The sequence below is a fragment of the Microcaecilia unicolor genome, chromosome 6, assembly GCF_901765095.1.
Source record: "Microcaecilia unicolor chromosome 6, aMicUni1.1, whole genome shotgun sequence".
NCBI classification, from domain to species: domain Eukaryota; kingdom Metazoa; phylum Chordata; class Amphibia; order Gymnophiona; family Siphonopidae; genus Microcaecilia; species Microcaecilia unicolor.
In genome coordinates this window covers 150,766,397-150,783,997 of record NC_044036.1, presented here as the reverse complement: position 1 = coordinate 150,783,997, position 17,601 = coordinate 150,766,397, and the positions used below count along the sequence as shown (strand labels likewise).

Sequence of the window (17,601 nt, the reverse complement as noted above, 5' to 3'; positions counted from 1 at the left end):
CTATTCAAAAGTTTATCACAGGGCAGAGGTAATTTGACCTGAACTTTACTTAAGCCCTTAATTAGATTACTGACATCTGAGCACTCAGCTGAACCAGTCAATCAAGTTGATAACAAAGCAAAGAGCTGTGGAGGGACAGTGAAAGCATATTAGCCACTTTCTCTAATGCATAACTTATGGACCCTACAAGAAACAGCCTGACTTTACTTTACAGGGGAAATTTCACAACAAGGTGCCTATTTCAAGCCTATTTTATGAAGACAGTAGGGGGCAATTCTATAAGTGGGCCCTTCCTTTTAGATGCCCCAATGCTGGGTGGTCTCAGTCTATTCTGTAAAAGTATCTAGGCACCCAGATTTGCTATCGAATACTAGCGTAACCCAGTGGCATAGTTAGCTTGGTTGCTACCCGGGGCGGAGCACCATCTTCTCCAAGCATGTACCGTCTCCCCCCCCCCCCCCCCATCCCCGCTGCTACTTCCCTCTCTCCAAGTAGTAAAGGGGTGCATTGAGCAGTCGCGCAGCTGTCGGCTCTGCCGGTCCCCTGCTCAGGTACAGGAAGTTGACATCAGAGGGGGCAGGGAACCGACAGTGCCGACAGCCATACGACTGCTCAGTGCACCCCCTTACTGCCTGCACCCAGGGCGGACCACACCCATCCCCCTACCCTTGGTATGCCACTGGATGTTACGCCTTGCAGTGCATATTGCTCCAGCGTATTATTGGTGTTTTTTCCATTTGTGACTCTGTGCAGTTGACTTGCTTTGAACTGCTATGACCCCTGAGGAAGGCTTTGTGCCGAAACATGGCCCGTGTAGGGTCTCTGTATCAGTAGATTTTGGCAAATAAACTTTTTGATGCTTTTATCTCTTGTTTGCCTTGGTCATTTGGAATTCTCCTCACTCTCACCCTCGTTGGTGCTGCTTGACTTTGTTATCAGAACTGCAAGGACCCCCCCCCCCCCCCTTGTGTTTGCTTGGACTGGCGTAGCCCACCATTGACGTGCCTTACATTTAGCCATGCAGTAGCTATAGACCTGGTGTAACTTGGGGCTCCATATGTGGCAAGGGTGCAGGTAAGTTACAGTATTCTGTAAGTTATAATACAGATCAGTAATAGGTACACACAAACTTTTAATTGTAGAGTAGCAAACCTAGTATATTGCCCGACACAAGCCGTGTTTCGCCCAAAGGGTCTGCGTCAAGGATTATACTGTGGTCTTGATTGGCAAAAATACAAAATGGTGTGTGGGCTATTCTCCACCGTAAAAAGTTAAAAGTCAGATGTAAACGACATCAGCGATATTGAGGTTGTGTTCTGGTAGACAAATTTATTTTTACCTTTAGAGTTGAGTCAGTGCGAGTTCTTTCTACAATGGGGCCAATGCATCTGAAATCGTACCTAGATGGCAGCTGTGAACAATTATGTCAGCTTGGGAGCGAGTGTAATTATTTGCACATAAAGTAAGCAAATATAGGCATATATTTTTTTAACTGCAATCTTCATCATTAATTCCACTTAACAAGAATCAAGAAAATATAATATTGTTAGCTTTAAGTAAGTGTAACAAACAACAATTCCAAAAGCAAGGCAATTTAAATAAATGCAGCCTCCATCGTGAGAGAGACAAATTATTAGGAAATTATATAGCTGTATTTTATAAACTGTGCACAAAGATCGTGACTCCTCCCACAACCCACCCAGTCCCCACCTCTGAACATGTCTACATACTGGTCATATAAAAATGTGCACCTTCTTGGTACTGCCCATACGTTTTCATGAACAACCCCTGGGGTAATTCTATAAAAGCTGTTTTACACAAGTAAAAAACTTTTTTTTATGCACAAAAATCTTTATAAAATCACTCCCCCTCCCCCACCTGTTCTGGACTCAGGTCTACAACACAACAAAATCAAAGCTCATAATGAACACTATATAACTCTTCTTCTCTACGATTCCCTAATGTGTCTGTAACACATGAATCTCATTCGACCATAACATCACTTTGTATTTGTTTCATCACTGGAGGTGGCTAACGCCTCACGGTACTATGTAAGCCACATTGAGCCTGCAAATAGGTGGGAAAGTGTGGGGTACAAATGTAACAAATAATAATAATAAATCATAACATTTATGTATATATTTATTAGGATTTATTTACTGCCTTTTTGAAAGAATTCACTCAAGGCGGTGTAAAGTAAGAATAGATCAAACATGAGCAACAGGCAATCACAGCAGTAAAAATATTCAAAAACAATACAAAGTATGGCATAGTATAATACTTACAATGTCAACACAATACCTAACAGAACATTTTAATTGGCAGTGTAGGGTATAAGCAAAGATGGTAACATTGGTAACAATAGAAGATGATGACTGATAAGGACCTGTACAGTCCATCCAGTCTGACCAACAAGATAAGCTCATAGAGACGGGTGAATGACCTGTTCGTGATACTCAGAGCAGAAATGTTTGCCTATGCAAATGCTAGATCTACTAGGGTCTAAAGAAACAAAAACCTGGGTGAATTGTGAGAAGGTAATTTTATAAACTGCACATAAAAGGGGGTAATTCAATGGCTCCGATATTCAGCCCACGGAAGGCAGCCCGCATAAGTGTCGCGAGCCGGGCCATTTCCGACGACCGACACTGAATATCTGGGTTTCTTTTGGCCGCTAAAAAGGTAACTGACTATGCCGAATTTCAGTGCTAACCCGTTAACTTTTTCCTATGGGTGTCAATTTTGAACTACCGTCCAGCTACCACGTGACCCGGGCAGTAATTTCTTTTATTTATGTGCGTCCACTAAGCAGCACGCAGCTCTAACTGGGCAATAATCGGCATTGTACGTGCGTAAACCATTACCGCCCAGTTAACGGTCAATGGGTGGCAGTAAGTTCTCAGGCCCAAAATGGACACGTGCCAATTTTCATAAACTGTCGCACATCCATTTTTGGACAAAAAAAGGGCCTTTTTTGCTGGTGCACTGAAATATGAACCTGCGCACGTCCAATACACGAGTCTACACCAGCGCAGACCATTTTTCAGCGCACCTTAGTAAAAGGACCCCTAAGCGGCCTAATTTGACTGCTCAACATAGCCAGTTTGGCGCTGAATATCCATGCCTAACCAGCTATGTCACGCAAATTAGCAGTTAGCAGGAGACGAATAGCTGCAGTTAGGTGTTGAAACACTATTTAACTGGCCAGGGCCTGTTTCCTAAAGTCTAGTAAGGATTTGCAATTATCATACAATAATTACCAAATTACCATGTGGCAACTGCAAAGCTTGTGAATTAACTGTTGGAGGTGTTCCCTGCATCTTCCCACATGCTAATTGGCAATAATTGGAATTTAAGCACACATCTTTTTAGGCGTATTATAAAAAAAGGCACGTGTAAATTCCAGTGTACATAGCCAAAAAGGGGGGCATGGTAATGGAAGGAGTGTGGGAGTGTTAGGGCAATCAATCAAATCTACATGTGCAGTTATAGAATTCAGGGGAGCACGCCCAGATTTAGGCTCAGGCATTTTTAAATGGCTGCGCCTAAATCTATGCGCATCCACCCGGCCTATGAGCTATTCTATAAACCACATCTCAATGTAGACACGACTTATAGAATACCACTAGATGCGTGAATAGGACGCGCCTACATTTTAGTCGCCATATATAGAATCTAGCACTGAGCGGATTATAAACGCCTAAATTAAATTATTCTTCTTAATGTAAATTTCTAAGATTCACTTATGCTCTTATCAATTAACTACATTAATTTTCCCATTTCATTCTTAGGTGTGGTATACTGAATATCATCAAAGGAACTGTTTATATTTCTTGAGGGACTCATGACTGCATCCAGTTATCAGTGCAGAACAGGAATTAAGATTTTTCTAGTCTAAGAAGCCTTTACCACATTAGACCTAAATTCTACTGTGCCAGACACAGAGGCTCCCAGCCTAATTTTCATCAAGGTGTGAAAATAAGGTCTTTCAATTAAGACAGAAAGGCAGAACACAAGATGCTTGCTGGGTTACAATAACTATTCCCTTGAAACCATAAGACACTGTTTACCTGAAGTATTGCAGGTGTGTCTTTCACTTGCCGAATGTCTTTGAGGTGCTTTGCGTTTATATACAATGTGCGGCTTATCATTCTCTTCATCATCATCTTGTCCATCAAGTGAAGGTATTGGCTCCACGAAAAAGTCCTCCCCCTGAGACCTGAACGTGCCCAGCTGAGAATGAGCAAAGACAAAAAAAGTCGTTTGAAACATTTTACTCTAAACAGTACTGCACATGTTTAATCGGTTTTAAAACAGGAAACAGCAATGATTTGTTTATCAGAATCCAATCTATGTCTTAAAAAATGACATACATGGGAGAGGGTGAAAGCACACAGCACAAAGGGCTCTCAAGAATGGAATAAGTGTGTTCTATTAAAGAGCTGATATGGGCCGTGTTTCGGTCTGACTAACGCCTGCCTCAGGGGTCAATTCTACCAAGCAACAGTGAGGCCCTCATGATCAAAAGCAAACTCCAGCGCTAGAGGCTGTTAACGCAATACTAGCGCCGGAGTTTGCAAACCACCCATGATCAGAGCCCTCGAGCGCCTGCAACAACGCACTCGAGGGCTCTTAACGCAAGTAGCATGCAAATGCATGCTAAACAGGGCTTCCAGCATTCATCCCCAATGATCAGCAGCCAGCGCGCCAAAGATTGGGTCGCTGGCCGCGGCAAAATCAACGCCAGCTCTGAGCTGGCGTTAGACTTTGCGGATCATTGGGGAGGAATGGTGAGCCCTGTCCCGCATGCAGTTGCATGCTGGCAGGCCCCCGTTCCCCCCCAAATCAAACGCAAACAGGGGACTGGAGGTCCGGTGGACCTCCGGTCCCCCCGACGATCCGAGCCCCTCCATGCCCAGGGAGGGCTGGAGATCCGGTGGGTCTCCAGCCCCCCCCCCCGAACCCCCATAACTCGTGGTGGCCGCCTCCGGCCAAACGCTATCCCACCCTCCTTCCCACTCAGCGACGGGGGGGGGCTGGAGGTTCGGTGGGTCTCCAGCCCACCCCAACTCCTCCCCCCCCAAGCGTTCTGAATCCATGGTCCCCCCAGCGTTCTGATTCCCTGGTGGTCCGTGGTCACCCACCCTCCCTGCCAGCCCCCCCGGCTGGCCCCCCCTACCTTTTGTTGGAGGAGGGACGCAGCCTGCCTGCCTCCCTCCTCTTTCTGTCGACGCCGCTGCAAAATGGTGGCACCCAGCCCTGCCCATTGCATCCTGGGATGCGGTGGGTGGGGCTACAGACCATGTAAGGGAGCGATTCTCTTACATGGTCTGTAGCCCCGCCCACCGAACCTCCAGCCCCCCCCCCCCATCACTGAGTGGGAAGGAGGGTGGGATAGCGTTTGGCCAGAGGCGGCCACCACGAGTTATGGGGGTTCGGGCCTCGGCAGGCTGTTTGACAGGTTTGGCCTTTTGACAGCCCAGACCTGTGAAACAAGTGCGGGAGGATTGTGCTGAGCGCATGCTCGGCACAATTCTCCCGCACGTTAAACATGATGATCAAAGATAATAGCGCTGCTTAGATTTGCATGCATTATCTTTGATCATCGATGCAGAAAAGCCCTGCGCTGTCCCGGCGCTATTTTTAGGGCGCTGTTTGGAACAGCGCAGGGCTTTTGATCATCTGGGCCTGAGTGCATAAGTTTTACAGTGGTGGAAATAAGTATTTGATCCCTTGCTGATTTTGTAAGTTTGCCCACTGACAAAGACATGAGCAGCCCATAATTGAAGGGTAGGTTATTGGTAACAGTGAGAGATAGCACATCACAAATTAAATCCGGAAAATCACATTGTGGAAAGTATATGAATTTATTTGCATTCTGCAGAGGGAAATAAGTATTTAATCCCTCTGGCAAACAAGACCTAATACTTGGTGGCAAAACCCTTGTTGGCAAGCACAGCGGTCAGACGTCTTCTGTAGTTGATGATGAGGTTTGCACACATGTCAGGAGGAATTTTGGTCCACTCCTCTTTGCAGATCATCTCTAAATCATTAAGAGTTCTGGGCTGTCGCTTGGCAACTCGCAGCTTCAGCTCCCTCCATAAGTTTTCAATGGGATTAAGGTCTGGTGACTGGCTAGGCCACTCCATGACCCTAATGTGCTTCTTCCTGAGCCACTCCTTTGTTGCCTTGGCTGTATGTTTTGGGTCATTGTCGTGCTGGAAGACCCAGCCACGACCCATTTTTAAGGCCCTGGCGGAGGGAAGGAGGTTGTCACTCAGAATTGTACGGTACATGGCCCCATCCATTCTCCTGTTGATGCGGTGAAGTAGTCCTGTGCCCTTAGCAGAGAAACACCCCCAAAACATAACATTTCCACCTCCATGCTTGACAGTGGGGACGGTGTTCTTTGGGTCATAGGCAGCATTTCTCTTCCTCCAAACACGGCGAGTTGAGTTCATGCCAAAGAGCTCAATTTTTGTCTCATCTGACCACAGCACCTTCTCCCAATCACTCTCGGCATCATCCAGGTGTTCACTGGCAAACTTCAGACGGGCCGTCACATGTGCCTTCCGGAGCAGGGGGACCTTGCGGGCACTGCAGGATTGCAATCCTTTATGTCGTAATGTGTTACCAATGGTTTTCGTGGTGACAGTGGTCCCAGCTGCCTTGAGATCATTGACAAGTTCCCCCCTTGTAGTTGTAGGCTGATATCTAACCTTCCTCATGATCAAGGATACCCCACGAGGTGAGATTTTGCGTGGAGCCCCAGATCTTTGTCGATTGACAGTCATTTTGTACTTCTTCCATTTTCTTACTATGGCACCAACAGTTGTCTCCTTCTCGCCCAGCGTCTTACTGATGGTTTTGTAGCCCATTCCAGCCTTGTGCAGGTGTATGATCTTGTCCCTGACATCCTTAGACAGCTCCTTGCTCTTGGCCATTTTGTAGAGGTTAGAGTCTGACTGATTCACTGAGTCTGTGGACAGGTGTCTTTCATACAGGTGACCATTGCCGACAGCTGTCTGTCATGCAGGTAACGAGTTGATTTGGAGCATCTACCTGGTCTGTAGGGGCCAGATCTCTTACTGGTTGGTGGGGGATCAAATACTTATTTCCCTCTGCAGAATGCAAATAAATTCATATACTTTCCACAATGTGATTTTCCGGATTTAATTTGTGATGTGCTATCTCTCACTGTTACCAATAACCTACCCTTCAATTATGGGCTGCTCATGTCTTTGTCAGTGGGCAAACTTACAAAATCAGCAAGGGATCAAATACTTATTTCCACCACTGTAGCTCAAAATGTGCTAAATTTGCAAGAGACGCAGTTTAGGCTGCTACATAGTGCTTTTATAACACAGGAGAAGAGTAAGCAAATGGGATTATGGGACAATAGCGCCTGCATGAGATGTAAACACAGAGTAGGCATGCTAGTTCATACCTTCTTGGAGTGTATGAAGTTAGACAAGTTCTGGAGGGCGGTGCTGGAAATGTTAGAGCGCATACTGGTAGTTCCAGTTGAGTGGTCCTATAGGATACTTTTATTGGGAGATGAATCTCAATTACGTGAGCAAGGTCTGCATCATTCTCAGGTGCGGTTTGTGTGTATAGCACTAATGGTGGCTCGAAAAACTATACTGGCGCATTGGATCCTTGAAGAGCCACAGGCTGTAAATCACTGATTGGCCAGAATGACACAGATGGCCCACTGGGAACAGGAGCGTCACAAGTCCTCTGGACAGAGAGGGCAGGCGTATGGATCCTTGTGGCAGCTTTACGAGGCGCTGTATCCTAGGTCACAGGTTTCTCCAGGAGCGGGTGGGGAGGGGGGGATATGTGGGGAGGGAGAAAATAAAAAACTAGGGGGAAGGGTGGTTTGTACTAATATTTGTCATGCAACTCTGCTTACTTATAGTGGTAAGCGAAGTTCCAGAGACTGTACTTGCTGCCAGCTTGTATGGAGTTAGGAGTTGGATATATGCTGCAAGTTATGTTATAAAACCAGTGTTAGGAACTGGAAGTTTTGCTCCGATTAGGCTACAGTACTGGCCAGTTATCTGTTGTGTTGAAATGCTGTGTGCCTTTCCTCTTAATAAAAACACTTAAAAAAAAATGTAGTGGCATAAACACAGTAAACGTCCGCTCTGAAGAAAGACAAATAAATGCCTAGGGCGGAGCAAAACGCCAAGAAAACGCGCCAAAAATTAAGTGCCCTGTTTACTAAGGCGCGCTAGCATTTTTAGCGCGTCCTAAAAATTAGCGTGCGCTAAATGCTAAACACATCCATATATATTGCTGTGGGTATCTCTAGCATTTAGAGAACGCTAACTTTTAGGACGTGCTAAAAATGCTAGCACACCTCCAGCATAGACGTACTCTATAACTATGTGTGTAGATTAATTGTTTTAATAGCCTAAGAGTTCTTAACAGCTCTAAACAAGCAATAACAAGCACTAATTGGTAAAACATTAGAACTTACGCATGTACATGGCTAAGCGTATTCTGTAATGTACTGCACCTAAATTATAATGCATGCAGGCAAAATGGGATGTGGTTAGGTGGTGTGGAAATGGGCATTTCATGGGTTTTCTAAAATCTATGTGCATTATTATAATAGGTGTCTCTAGAATTTAGCGCACGCTCATTTTTAGAACACACTAAAAATGCTAGTGCACCTTAGTAAACAGGAACCTAAACATATAGCACTAAATTCAGTATATGATAGCCAAAATTAAGTGCCATTAAGATATGTGCAAAGCATAGCACTAAAGCAACCTTTATAGAATAACCCTTAGCACAGATTCCTGCTTGTGAAAACCTGGTGTGAATGTTGGCACACAACCAACGGCAGCTGGGCACATTTTTTTTTCATTTAGATTTGTTCACACCTTTTTCAGTAGTAGCTCAAGGTGAGTTACATTCAGGTACTCTGGATATTTCTCTTACATGGTTTGTAGCCCCGCCCAGCGTATCCCAGGATGCAATGGGCGGGGCTGGGTGCCGCCATTTTGCAATGTCTTCCACTGGAAGAGGAGGGAGGCAGGCTGTGTCTCTCCTCCAACTAAAGGTAGGGGGGCCAGGAGGGGGGTTGTCATTACTTCTACTCACGCTAGACCACCAGGGATTGGTATACGCTGGGGGGGGGGGAGTTGGGGTGGGTTCGCTCGCTGGGTGGGAGGGGGGGAGAGGGTAGGTGGGCCGGGAGGGGGGGTTGTCACCACCAGGGATTGGTACAACAACACGGGGCAGGGGTAGTCAGGGCTTGGTGGTCCCATGGACCTCCAGCCCCTATGTTTGACAGGTTTGGGCTTTTGACAGCCCAGATCTGTCAAACACTTCTACCCCTTGATCAGAGATAATTGCGCTGCTTAAATTTGCATGCATTATCTCTGATCATCGATGCAGAAAAGCCCTGCTGTTTGGAACAGCGCGGGGCTTTGGATCATGAGGGCCTAAGTTTGTACCTGAGACAATGGAGGGTTAAGTGACTTGTCCAAGATCACAAGGAGCAGCAGTGGGATTTGAACCGGCCACCTCTGGATTACAAGACCGGTGCTCTAACCACTAGGCCACTCCTCCACTCAAATGACCTTATACTATAACACTAGGGCTGAATTTTGGGAATACCCTGACCCACCCATGCCCCTCCCCTGGCCACACCCCCTTTTGAACTGCATGGGAGACAGTTTAGATGTATAGTTTTATAGAATAGCACACAGATCCATCTGTGAGTCCTAATTATTGCTAATTAACATCAATAATTTATTGTTAACAGCTCATTAATTAGTTTGCGTGCAGATCTGGGATCTGCGTCCAAATTTGGGCAACCTTTATAGAATCCAGGGGATAATGTCTGATTTTAGGCTTTCATTGATAAAACCACCCCAAATGCAAAAAATAGAAAAAAAAGTAAACATGATAAACACTGGAAAATCGCTACTTCTGGTGGTCTCATCCCCTCCCCTTGCTTGAATTGGATCATCCTCTCCGCTTTTGTGCCTTTTGCACACTGGCAACACCTCAACTGCATAAAATCTGTGTATTTTATTCTGTCAGAAAAGGTACCAAGCAATGGTATTTGCACGTGCACACACACTCATATAATGAAAACAATCTGTAAGAGGATTTACCACTGCTCCCTTCCCCAAGGTTTGCAATTTTCAAAAGCATGCAATATTGCAAATCACACATGCGCTTCTCTATATTCAGATTTAGCAGCTAATTTTCAAAGGGAAAGCAAACAAGTAGTTTCCCTTTGAAATGAGCTAAAATGTACGTGTACAGATAGAAGCTGATGCACTAATTTGTGCCAAATTTCACACTCAGGTAGTGATTTTCCACGTGAAATATGTTGCTGAAATCTGCATGTAAAGAAGTCCCTTTTCAGAGGCGTGCTGAGAAATGGCCTTGTGGTAGTGTAGGCGTGGGTTTTGGGCGCGCGCCGATCCATTTTTCAGCGTGCCTGTTGAAAAGGCCTTTTTAAAATTTTTGCCGAAAAAGGACGTGCGGGAATATGAAAATTGCTGCGCATCCATTTTGGGTCTGAGACCTTATTGCCAGCCATTGACCTAGCGGTAAAAACTCACATGGTAACCAGGAGGTAATGATCTACGTGCGCCCGAAAATAAAAATTATTTTTCAGATGTGTGTATCGGATGCGTGCCAAAAATAAAATTACCGCAAGGGCCACATGGTAACCGGGCGGTAACTCCATTTTGGCGCGCGTTGGGTGCACATAGGCGCCTATGTAGCTTAGTAAAAGGGCCCCTAAGTTTCCTATGGATAACTTTGCAAAATAGGTAACCAGGGTCTTAGCCATGGGTGGGTCTGAGCGAGCCTGGGGTCATCCACTTTCGACTCAGGCTCACTTAGCCCACTTAGCAGCAGCACGTGCATGCGCACATAGGTCAGAAACGGAGCACCCCTGCCTTGTAACTGTATGCACATTGTTGCTGGCTTTCTGTGTTGTGAACATAGGCTACACTGCACACGAGTTGAGGCTGAAAACCTGCAAACAAAGGGTCCGATTCTATATATGGCGCCTACAATTAATGCGTGGTACGCAATTACACCTAGGCATATTCTAAACACCGTGCATAAATCTATGCGCGGTATTTAGAATACACTTAGGTGTACTTAATGTAACTAAATCTAAGCGCGTCCATTTACGCCAATGAAAAGCTGGCGTAAATCCCTGCAAGTAGATTTTGGAACGCCCAGTTCCACACCCCCTAACCACACCCTGATCTCCACCTTCACCTTAACCAACAAAATCCTCGGCTCACTGGGTAACACATTTACACTTCTCTCACTCCTACTCTGCATTGGGTAGGCGGTTTGCGCAGACCTGGGAGCCCTTTTGGTCTGCTCTGACGCCACTTGCCAGGAGTCACTTACTTAATGTCTGATATACTATTATGCAGCTCATTACCCAGAGCCACAGGGTATGGGGGAGGGGAGGGATCGTAGGAGATTCTATTGTGGGGTTCCATAAAGTTTGTTCTCTACATTGGATGTTTTGATTCTTCAACGTGATGTGTAGCTCATTTGATATTTGCTCATCTTTGCTTTGAATCAATGAAGTTGTAAAATTAAAAAAAACCCACTTCTCTCACTCCTGCCATTGGTGGCTCCCATTCAGTTGGTAGATTCCTTTAAATACCTTGGTGTCCACTTTGACAGCGCCCTAAATTTCTCCTCTGATATTTCCGCTACCGTTAGGAATTGTTTTTGCTCTCTTCACCTGAAATGCTCCCTCTGGCCATACCTTACATTACTCTATGTTCTGGTTTGCCACAAAACTGGATTACTGCAACATCATCTATGCAAGCTTTCCTTATATTTCACTTAGTAAATTCCAAACAGTACAAAACACTGCCATTCATATTCTCATTCATGCCCGATGTTATGATCATCTAACCCTATTTCTGAAAGAACATCAATGGCTCTCTATAAAGTCTTGTATCATTGATAAGGTTTTGACCATCACTTACAAGGCCTTACGTATAAGTTCCCCCCTCCCCCTTATTTGGCCAACCTTATTACCCCCTACTGCCCTGTGCCTGTTCTCCATTCAGCATCTGACTCTCGTCTTTCTGTGTCACCTCTTCACTGTGTCCGTCTGGACTCTACTTGTCATTCTGCTTTCTTTTACCTGTCCCCTTCTCTCCAGAATTCTTTACCCTTTGCTCTGAGATCTGAGCTTTTGTTCCCTCCTTTCTGCTGTCTCCTTAAAGCCCATTTATTTTCTCTGGCGTTTCCTTAATTTTCACGCCCACTGTGTGGGTCTCGTGTTCAAGGTTTTAGCAGACGGTCAGTTGTCTCCCTCCCCTGTCCCTTTTTCACCTCTTTCATTTTATTCCGTCCATCAAAAATTGATGATTCTTTCCAATTTCTATTTAGTGTTGTACACCACTTTGGATTTGTTGTGAAAGGCAGTATATCAAGCACCCAAATAAACATAAATATATTCTATAATTGTACTTATAACTCAAATCCACACCCTGCCCTGAAACACCCATGACCCTCCATTTCCACGCCCCCTTTTCCAGAACACGCTTAAAATTTAGGTACAGATCATGCGTCTAAATTTACGAGCGGACATGTTAATTGGTTTCAATTAGCGTCAATAATTGCTTGTTAAAAAGCCATTACTGCTAATTGGCTCATTATTTAAATTGCGCATGAACAGACAATTTTTGGTGGCTTTTATAGGATCAGGGGGAGTATGCACATGCTTACACAAATAAATGGTAGTCTAGGACAGTGGGTCCCAAACCTGGTCCTAGAGGCACCCCAGCCAGTCAGGTTCTCAGGATATCCACAATGAATATTCATGAGACGATTTGCATGCAGTGGAGACAGCGTAAGCAAATCTATCTCACAAATATTCATTGTGGATATCCTGAAAACTGACTGGCTGGGGTGCCTCCAGGACCAGGGAATCACTGGTCTAGCACCCAGGTACTAATACCTGCTTAAAATACATAGTGCCAGATTCTATAAATCATGCTGAAAAATGGGTGCTCAGCGCTAAGCGTGATTCTAAAGAGAGTACACGCCCTTTATAGAATTGTGCTTAGAGCTGATTCCCATGTCCAAGGTGTAAGCACCAGACTTACACCTCCTGAAACCTGGTGTAAATCCTGGTGTTCAAACCGAGCTCACTAAGGGGCCCTTTTACTAAGCAACGGCAAAACATGGCCTGTAGCAGTACGAGCGCGTCTTTTGGGCAAGCGCCAGGCCAGTTTTTACCATGTCCTGGATAAAGGGCCTTTTTTTAAGGGGCCGGAAAATGGGCGTGCGGCAAAATAAAAACCAGTATGCATCCATTTTCGGCCAGAGACCTTACCGCCACCCATTGACTTAGTGGTAAGGTCTCACGTGCTACCTGGGTGGTAGGGGTCCCCCGCCAGCAAAGGTAGGCGACGGCGGTGGCGGGGGAGGGTTGGCAACGGGAGGGGGTGGTTGAGAGGGTCATTGGCGGGGGGGGGTCAAAGTTGGTGGTGGCAGCCGGGGATGGGGGGGTCGGTAATGGTGGGAGGGTCGGCGCCACTGGGGGGGGGGCTAAAATGTGCCCCCTCACTTCGAGCTCTGGACCCCCTTCCTGCCGAAGTCTGGCTACGCCCCTGGCTGGTGCTTACCCGGCAGTGATCAGGCAGTGCCGCATGCTGCCCAGTTCCCACCAGGTTAGTGCGGGTACCCTTACCGCCACCTCAATGGGTAGCAGTAAGTGTTCCCCTCAGAAATGGCCGCATGGCCATTTCTTTTTGAGAAAAAAAGACAGCCTTTTACCCACTGCAGTAAAAGGGGACCTCAGTGCAAGCCCCACCTTTAGCACAGCTTAGTAAAAGGACCCCTCAAAGCACTATAAAATGGATTTCTCCACCAGCCCAGCCAGGCATCTATAAAATGAGCAGATCTGATGGAGCCTTGACACTCACTCAGGATTAGTGGTGTGTTAACCCTGCGGTAATCGGTCAGCATGCGCTAGCTAATATGCACACACCAACTGGTTACTCTGCACCCACTCTCTGCCCCTGAGACACCCCCTCAAAAAATTTACAAAAAAATAAATATATGCTTAGCTCGTGGAAATCCAAAGTACAAAACAGGGGAAGCCTCTATGATGATGAATCACTGAAGAAAGAAGTAGAGGCTGACCAAAGACGATTCACTACTGGAGACTTGAATACAACAGTCTTTATTGATATAAGTAAAAGAAGGACCCGTCATGGGCTGTGTTTCGGCGCTTAAAAGCGCCTATATCAGGGGTCAGATGATAATCTCCGGATGAAAGCACGGAGCCACAGCTCTGCAGGAATGCGAAGCTGTCAACTTTCTAAACGTGTTTACACTAAAACCTCAAATGGATCAACACTTGCAACGACTGCGGGCACAGAACTTGCAAGTGTTGATCCATTTGAGTTTTTAGTGTTAACACGTTTTGAAAGGTGACAGCTTCGCATTCCTGCAGAGCTGTGGCTCCATGCTTTCATCCGGAGTATATCATCTGACCCCTGATACAGGCGCTTGTAAGTGCCGAAACACGGCCCGTGTCGGGTCCTTCTTTTACTTGTATCAATAAAGACTGTTGTATTCAAGTCTCCAGTGGTGAATCGTCTTTGGTCAGCCTCTACTTTTTTCTTCAGTGATTTATCATCATAGAGGCTTCTCCTGTTTTGTACTTTGGATCTTTGTAGGAGGGAAAAAGCTGCAACATTTTTTAATTTGGTTTAGTGGGATGAAGCAAACCAAAACATCAAGATCTCCCTTTTTACTTCAATCTATACTTTGTAAGTAGCCTCTTCTACCACCATGAAGCGATTAAAAACCTCACACACATTTTGAAACGTCCAACAAGCAAGGTCACCTTAAAGCAGCCAAAAATAACGCGCTGCCTTTTTAAGGTCGTCCAGCCACAGTCGGTCGACTTTGCGAAATTAACTTTTTTATTTATCCCCATACTGTAAAAAGTTATTGTTTTCCTAGCATTCTGTAGCTCCCTTTCTTTATAAAGGACGCCAATTGCAACTGTCAGATACGGATTTCTTTGAGTTTTGTTTCAAAGGCAATACATCCTTAAGGGATGACTCACTCGCCTAATATTAAGTACCGCCTACTACAGAAACCAAAACAACAGCAGAGTGCCTAAGTGGAAACGGGACGGTGCGCAGGAGGCTAGCTGGAGCCCTTTACACGCACAGTGGATCTCCTTCCACCTGTACGTATATCCGAAGAATGCCAACCACTTTTAGGGGACCCTTCATTTGAAATCTTCTTTGGCCAGGTTTTGTTTTTTGTTTGTTTGTTTGTTTGTATAAGAGAAGGGGCAGTTCAGTTGCCCACCATCCCGCGGGGAATCAGTGCGAATTCGGTTCTACTCGAGCAGTAAACAAATCGAAGTGATTCTGGCGTCGGACACCCAAGAAATAAGTTCCTGTGGAAAAGCCACCGATCGTAAGTTTCAAACATCTTGAAGAGCTGGCAGGTTTACGATTTTTGTTTTCAGTTGGTAAACAGAAGTGATGGGGAGTGTTATAAAGTATGGGGGAAAATGAACTGCACAATAATGCCCAGTGTGTCGCAAGAGTTCATCCTGGTGTTGCTGCCTCCACCTTAAAAAGGGATCTTTCTGGGAGTTTAGCTTGCAGTGCATAGGCGCCGCCTGTAAAATTCACTTTCCCCGATTCTTCTCCTCCCTAACCCATTCCCCCCCCCCCCCCCTCCTCCCGGCTTCCGCTCCCTTTTTAGCATCACGTCACCTCTTTTTGTTAACTCCTCTGGGGCACCACCTCTTGGACATCATCGTGTGAAAAGTACATGCTCCCGCTGACCCTTGCAAAAAAGATGGAATCCACTAATCACTGCAAGCTAGAGAACCCCGTCGTACCCTCAAACCCAGACGAATTCACCAATACCTTTAGGATATGAACAGTTTGTTCAACTTGATCTAATTAATTTATTGTACAGAAAATTTTAACATCTATCTTAGGGAGAATTTCCTATGCAGACAACAAAAGAATAACCTTATCAAGCAGTGATTATTAATATTATTTTTTTTTGTAAGTTACAGTAGGTATTTCCCCGTTGCCAGTGAGTTTGGATCTGAAGCAATGAACTTAATTCCGAGATGATGAGGAGCATCAGTCAGATTTGAGCCCTGGCTTCCCCTGGTGGGTGCTCTAACCACTAGGCTATTCCTGCACTCTAATACGAGTATTATTCCAGCAGATAATTATACTGCATTGGAGAATGAGCATAGCACTTTTTTAAAACTGTCAAATGACTCCCCCCATCAAACAGAAACATTTCCGAAGCACAGTTGAAACACACAAATATCATCTTGCATTTGCGTTTACAACAAAGATCAGTACTAACCCGTAAAAAGTTTCACACATTAAACAAACAAAAAAAAATCATTCTAGTACTTACCATCCCTGAACAGAGGCTTATGACAGCGGTGTGATCAGCCTTAGCATTGACATGTCCACTATAAAAACAATGTTTCATATCGCTGTCCTCTGTGTAAAAGCTGGCTTGGTTAGCCTCTGGTTCTCCAAGAAGAGTGACAGTGAAAACGGGGGCAATAAATCCAGAATTGGGTGTTAGATTGAAGAAAAACTGCTGACCAAAGGCAGAGAGTCTGTAATGTGTCTTAGACGAAGAGGCCCAGGGTTCTGCTTCAGAATTAATACTCCGTTTCTTTCTTTTGAAGTGCATGTTCCTGGGAAAAGCTTCTCCAAATTCATTCACTCTGGTGGGAGTTACTATTTCGTATTCGCTTAGTTCAGCCAGCAGTTTAGCTACAGCAGTTAAAAGAAAACAAGCCGAAGTGTAAAAACAAGTGTCATTCATCAGCCTAGACCCCCCCAATACAACCCTATTGCATTTTAGTTTTCAAGTTATTGTGCCCTTCTATTTAGCAGAGTAGACTTTAAGGGAGAGTTTTGGTGCCACTAATGCACAAGGACATGGGGGTGGGGGGGAAGCGTGTCAGCTAACACCAGATTTGGCTCCCTCCACTGAGTTTTAAATAACCGCTGGGGCTGATACTGTACAGGCGGCTCTTTCTCGCTACATTGCTGCAGCCCATTGCGGGGGTATTTTTATCTAGACTGGTCCGTCTCTGTAACCTAGATCCTCCTCTGTGTGTGTGAGATGGGGAATGGTAGAAAACAACGTTACCTTGCCTGGGCTGCAGTGCAGACCTTCCTGCTGCTGCTGTGGCTACATTCACGAAGTCCTGGAATAACGTTATAAAGCTCAGTGCCCGCCAGAGCACAAGCTGCATGGTGGTGCTCCGGGTGAAGCGTTCCTCCGGCTTGCAGCGATCGGCTCTTCCCCCCCACCCACTTCGGTGCCCAACTTTTCCTAAACTTGCCGATCACTCTCTTGCGCTCTCCGGGACCCGCTCTCCGCGGTTGGGGCATGAAGCAGGGGCGCAGCGGTCCTGGGCGACGGCACCAGCATAGTGCAAGGAGAAGCGTAAGGGCGAGGGGAGAGAGAGAGAAAGCCGCTCTTTGGTGGGCTCCCCTGGATTTTCCCTTGCCAGTGTATGAGGGGGTGAGGTAGGGGGGAGGGGGAGGTTGTGAG

At 45.8% G+C, this 17,601-nt stretch overlaps 1 protein-coding gene across 1 annotated transcript in view; it reads right to left on the bottom strand.

The window, feature by feature from the left end:
- ADAMTS9 (ADAM metallopeptidase with thrombospondin type 1 motif 9) overlaps window positions 1-17,249 on the bottom strand; it is a 273,702-nt gene extending 256,453 nt beyond the window's left edge. The window contains 3 exon segments of the mRNA XM_030205247.1: window positions 4,071-4,233; window positions 16,441-16,811; window positions 17,194-17,249. Of these exon segments, the coding sequence (XP_030061107.1) occupies window positions 4,071-4,233; window positions 16,441-16,728 (451 nt within the window). The 5' untranslated portion in view covers window positions 16,729-16,811; window positions 17,194-17,249.
- Window positions 17,250-17,601: the final 352 nt, after the last annotated feature.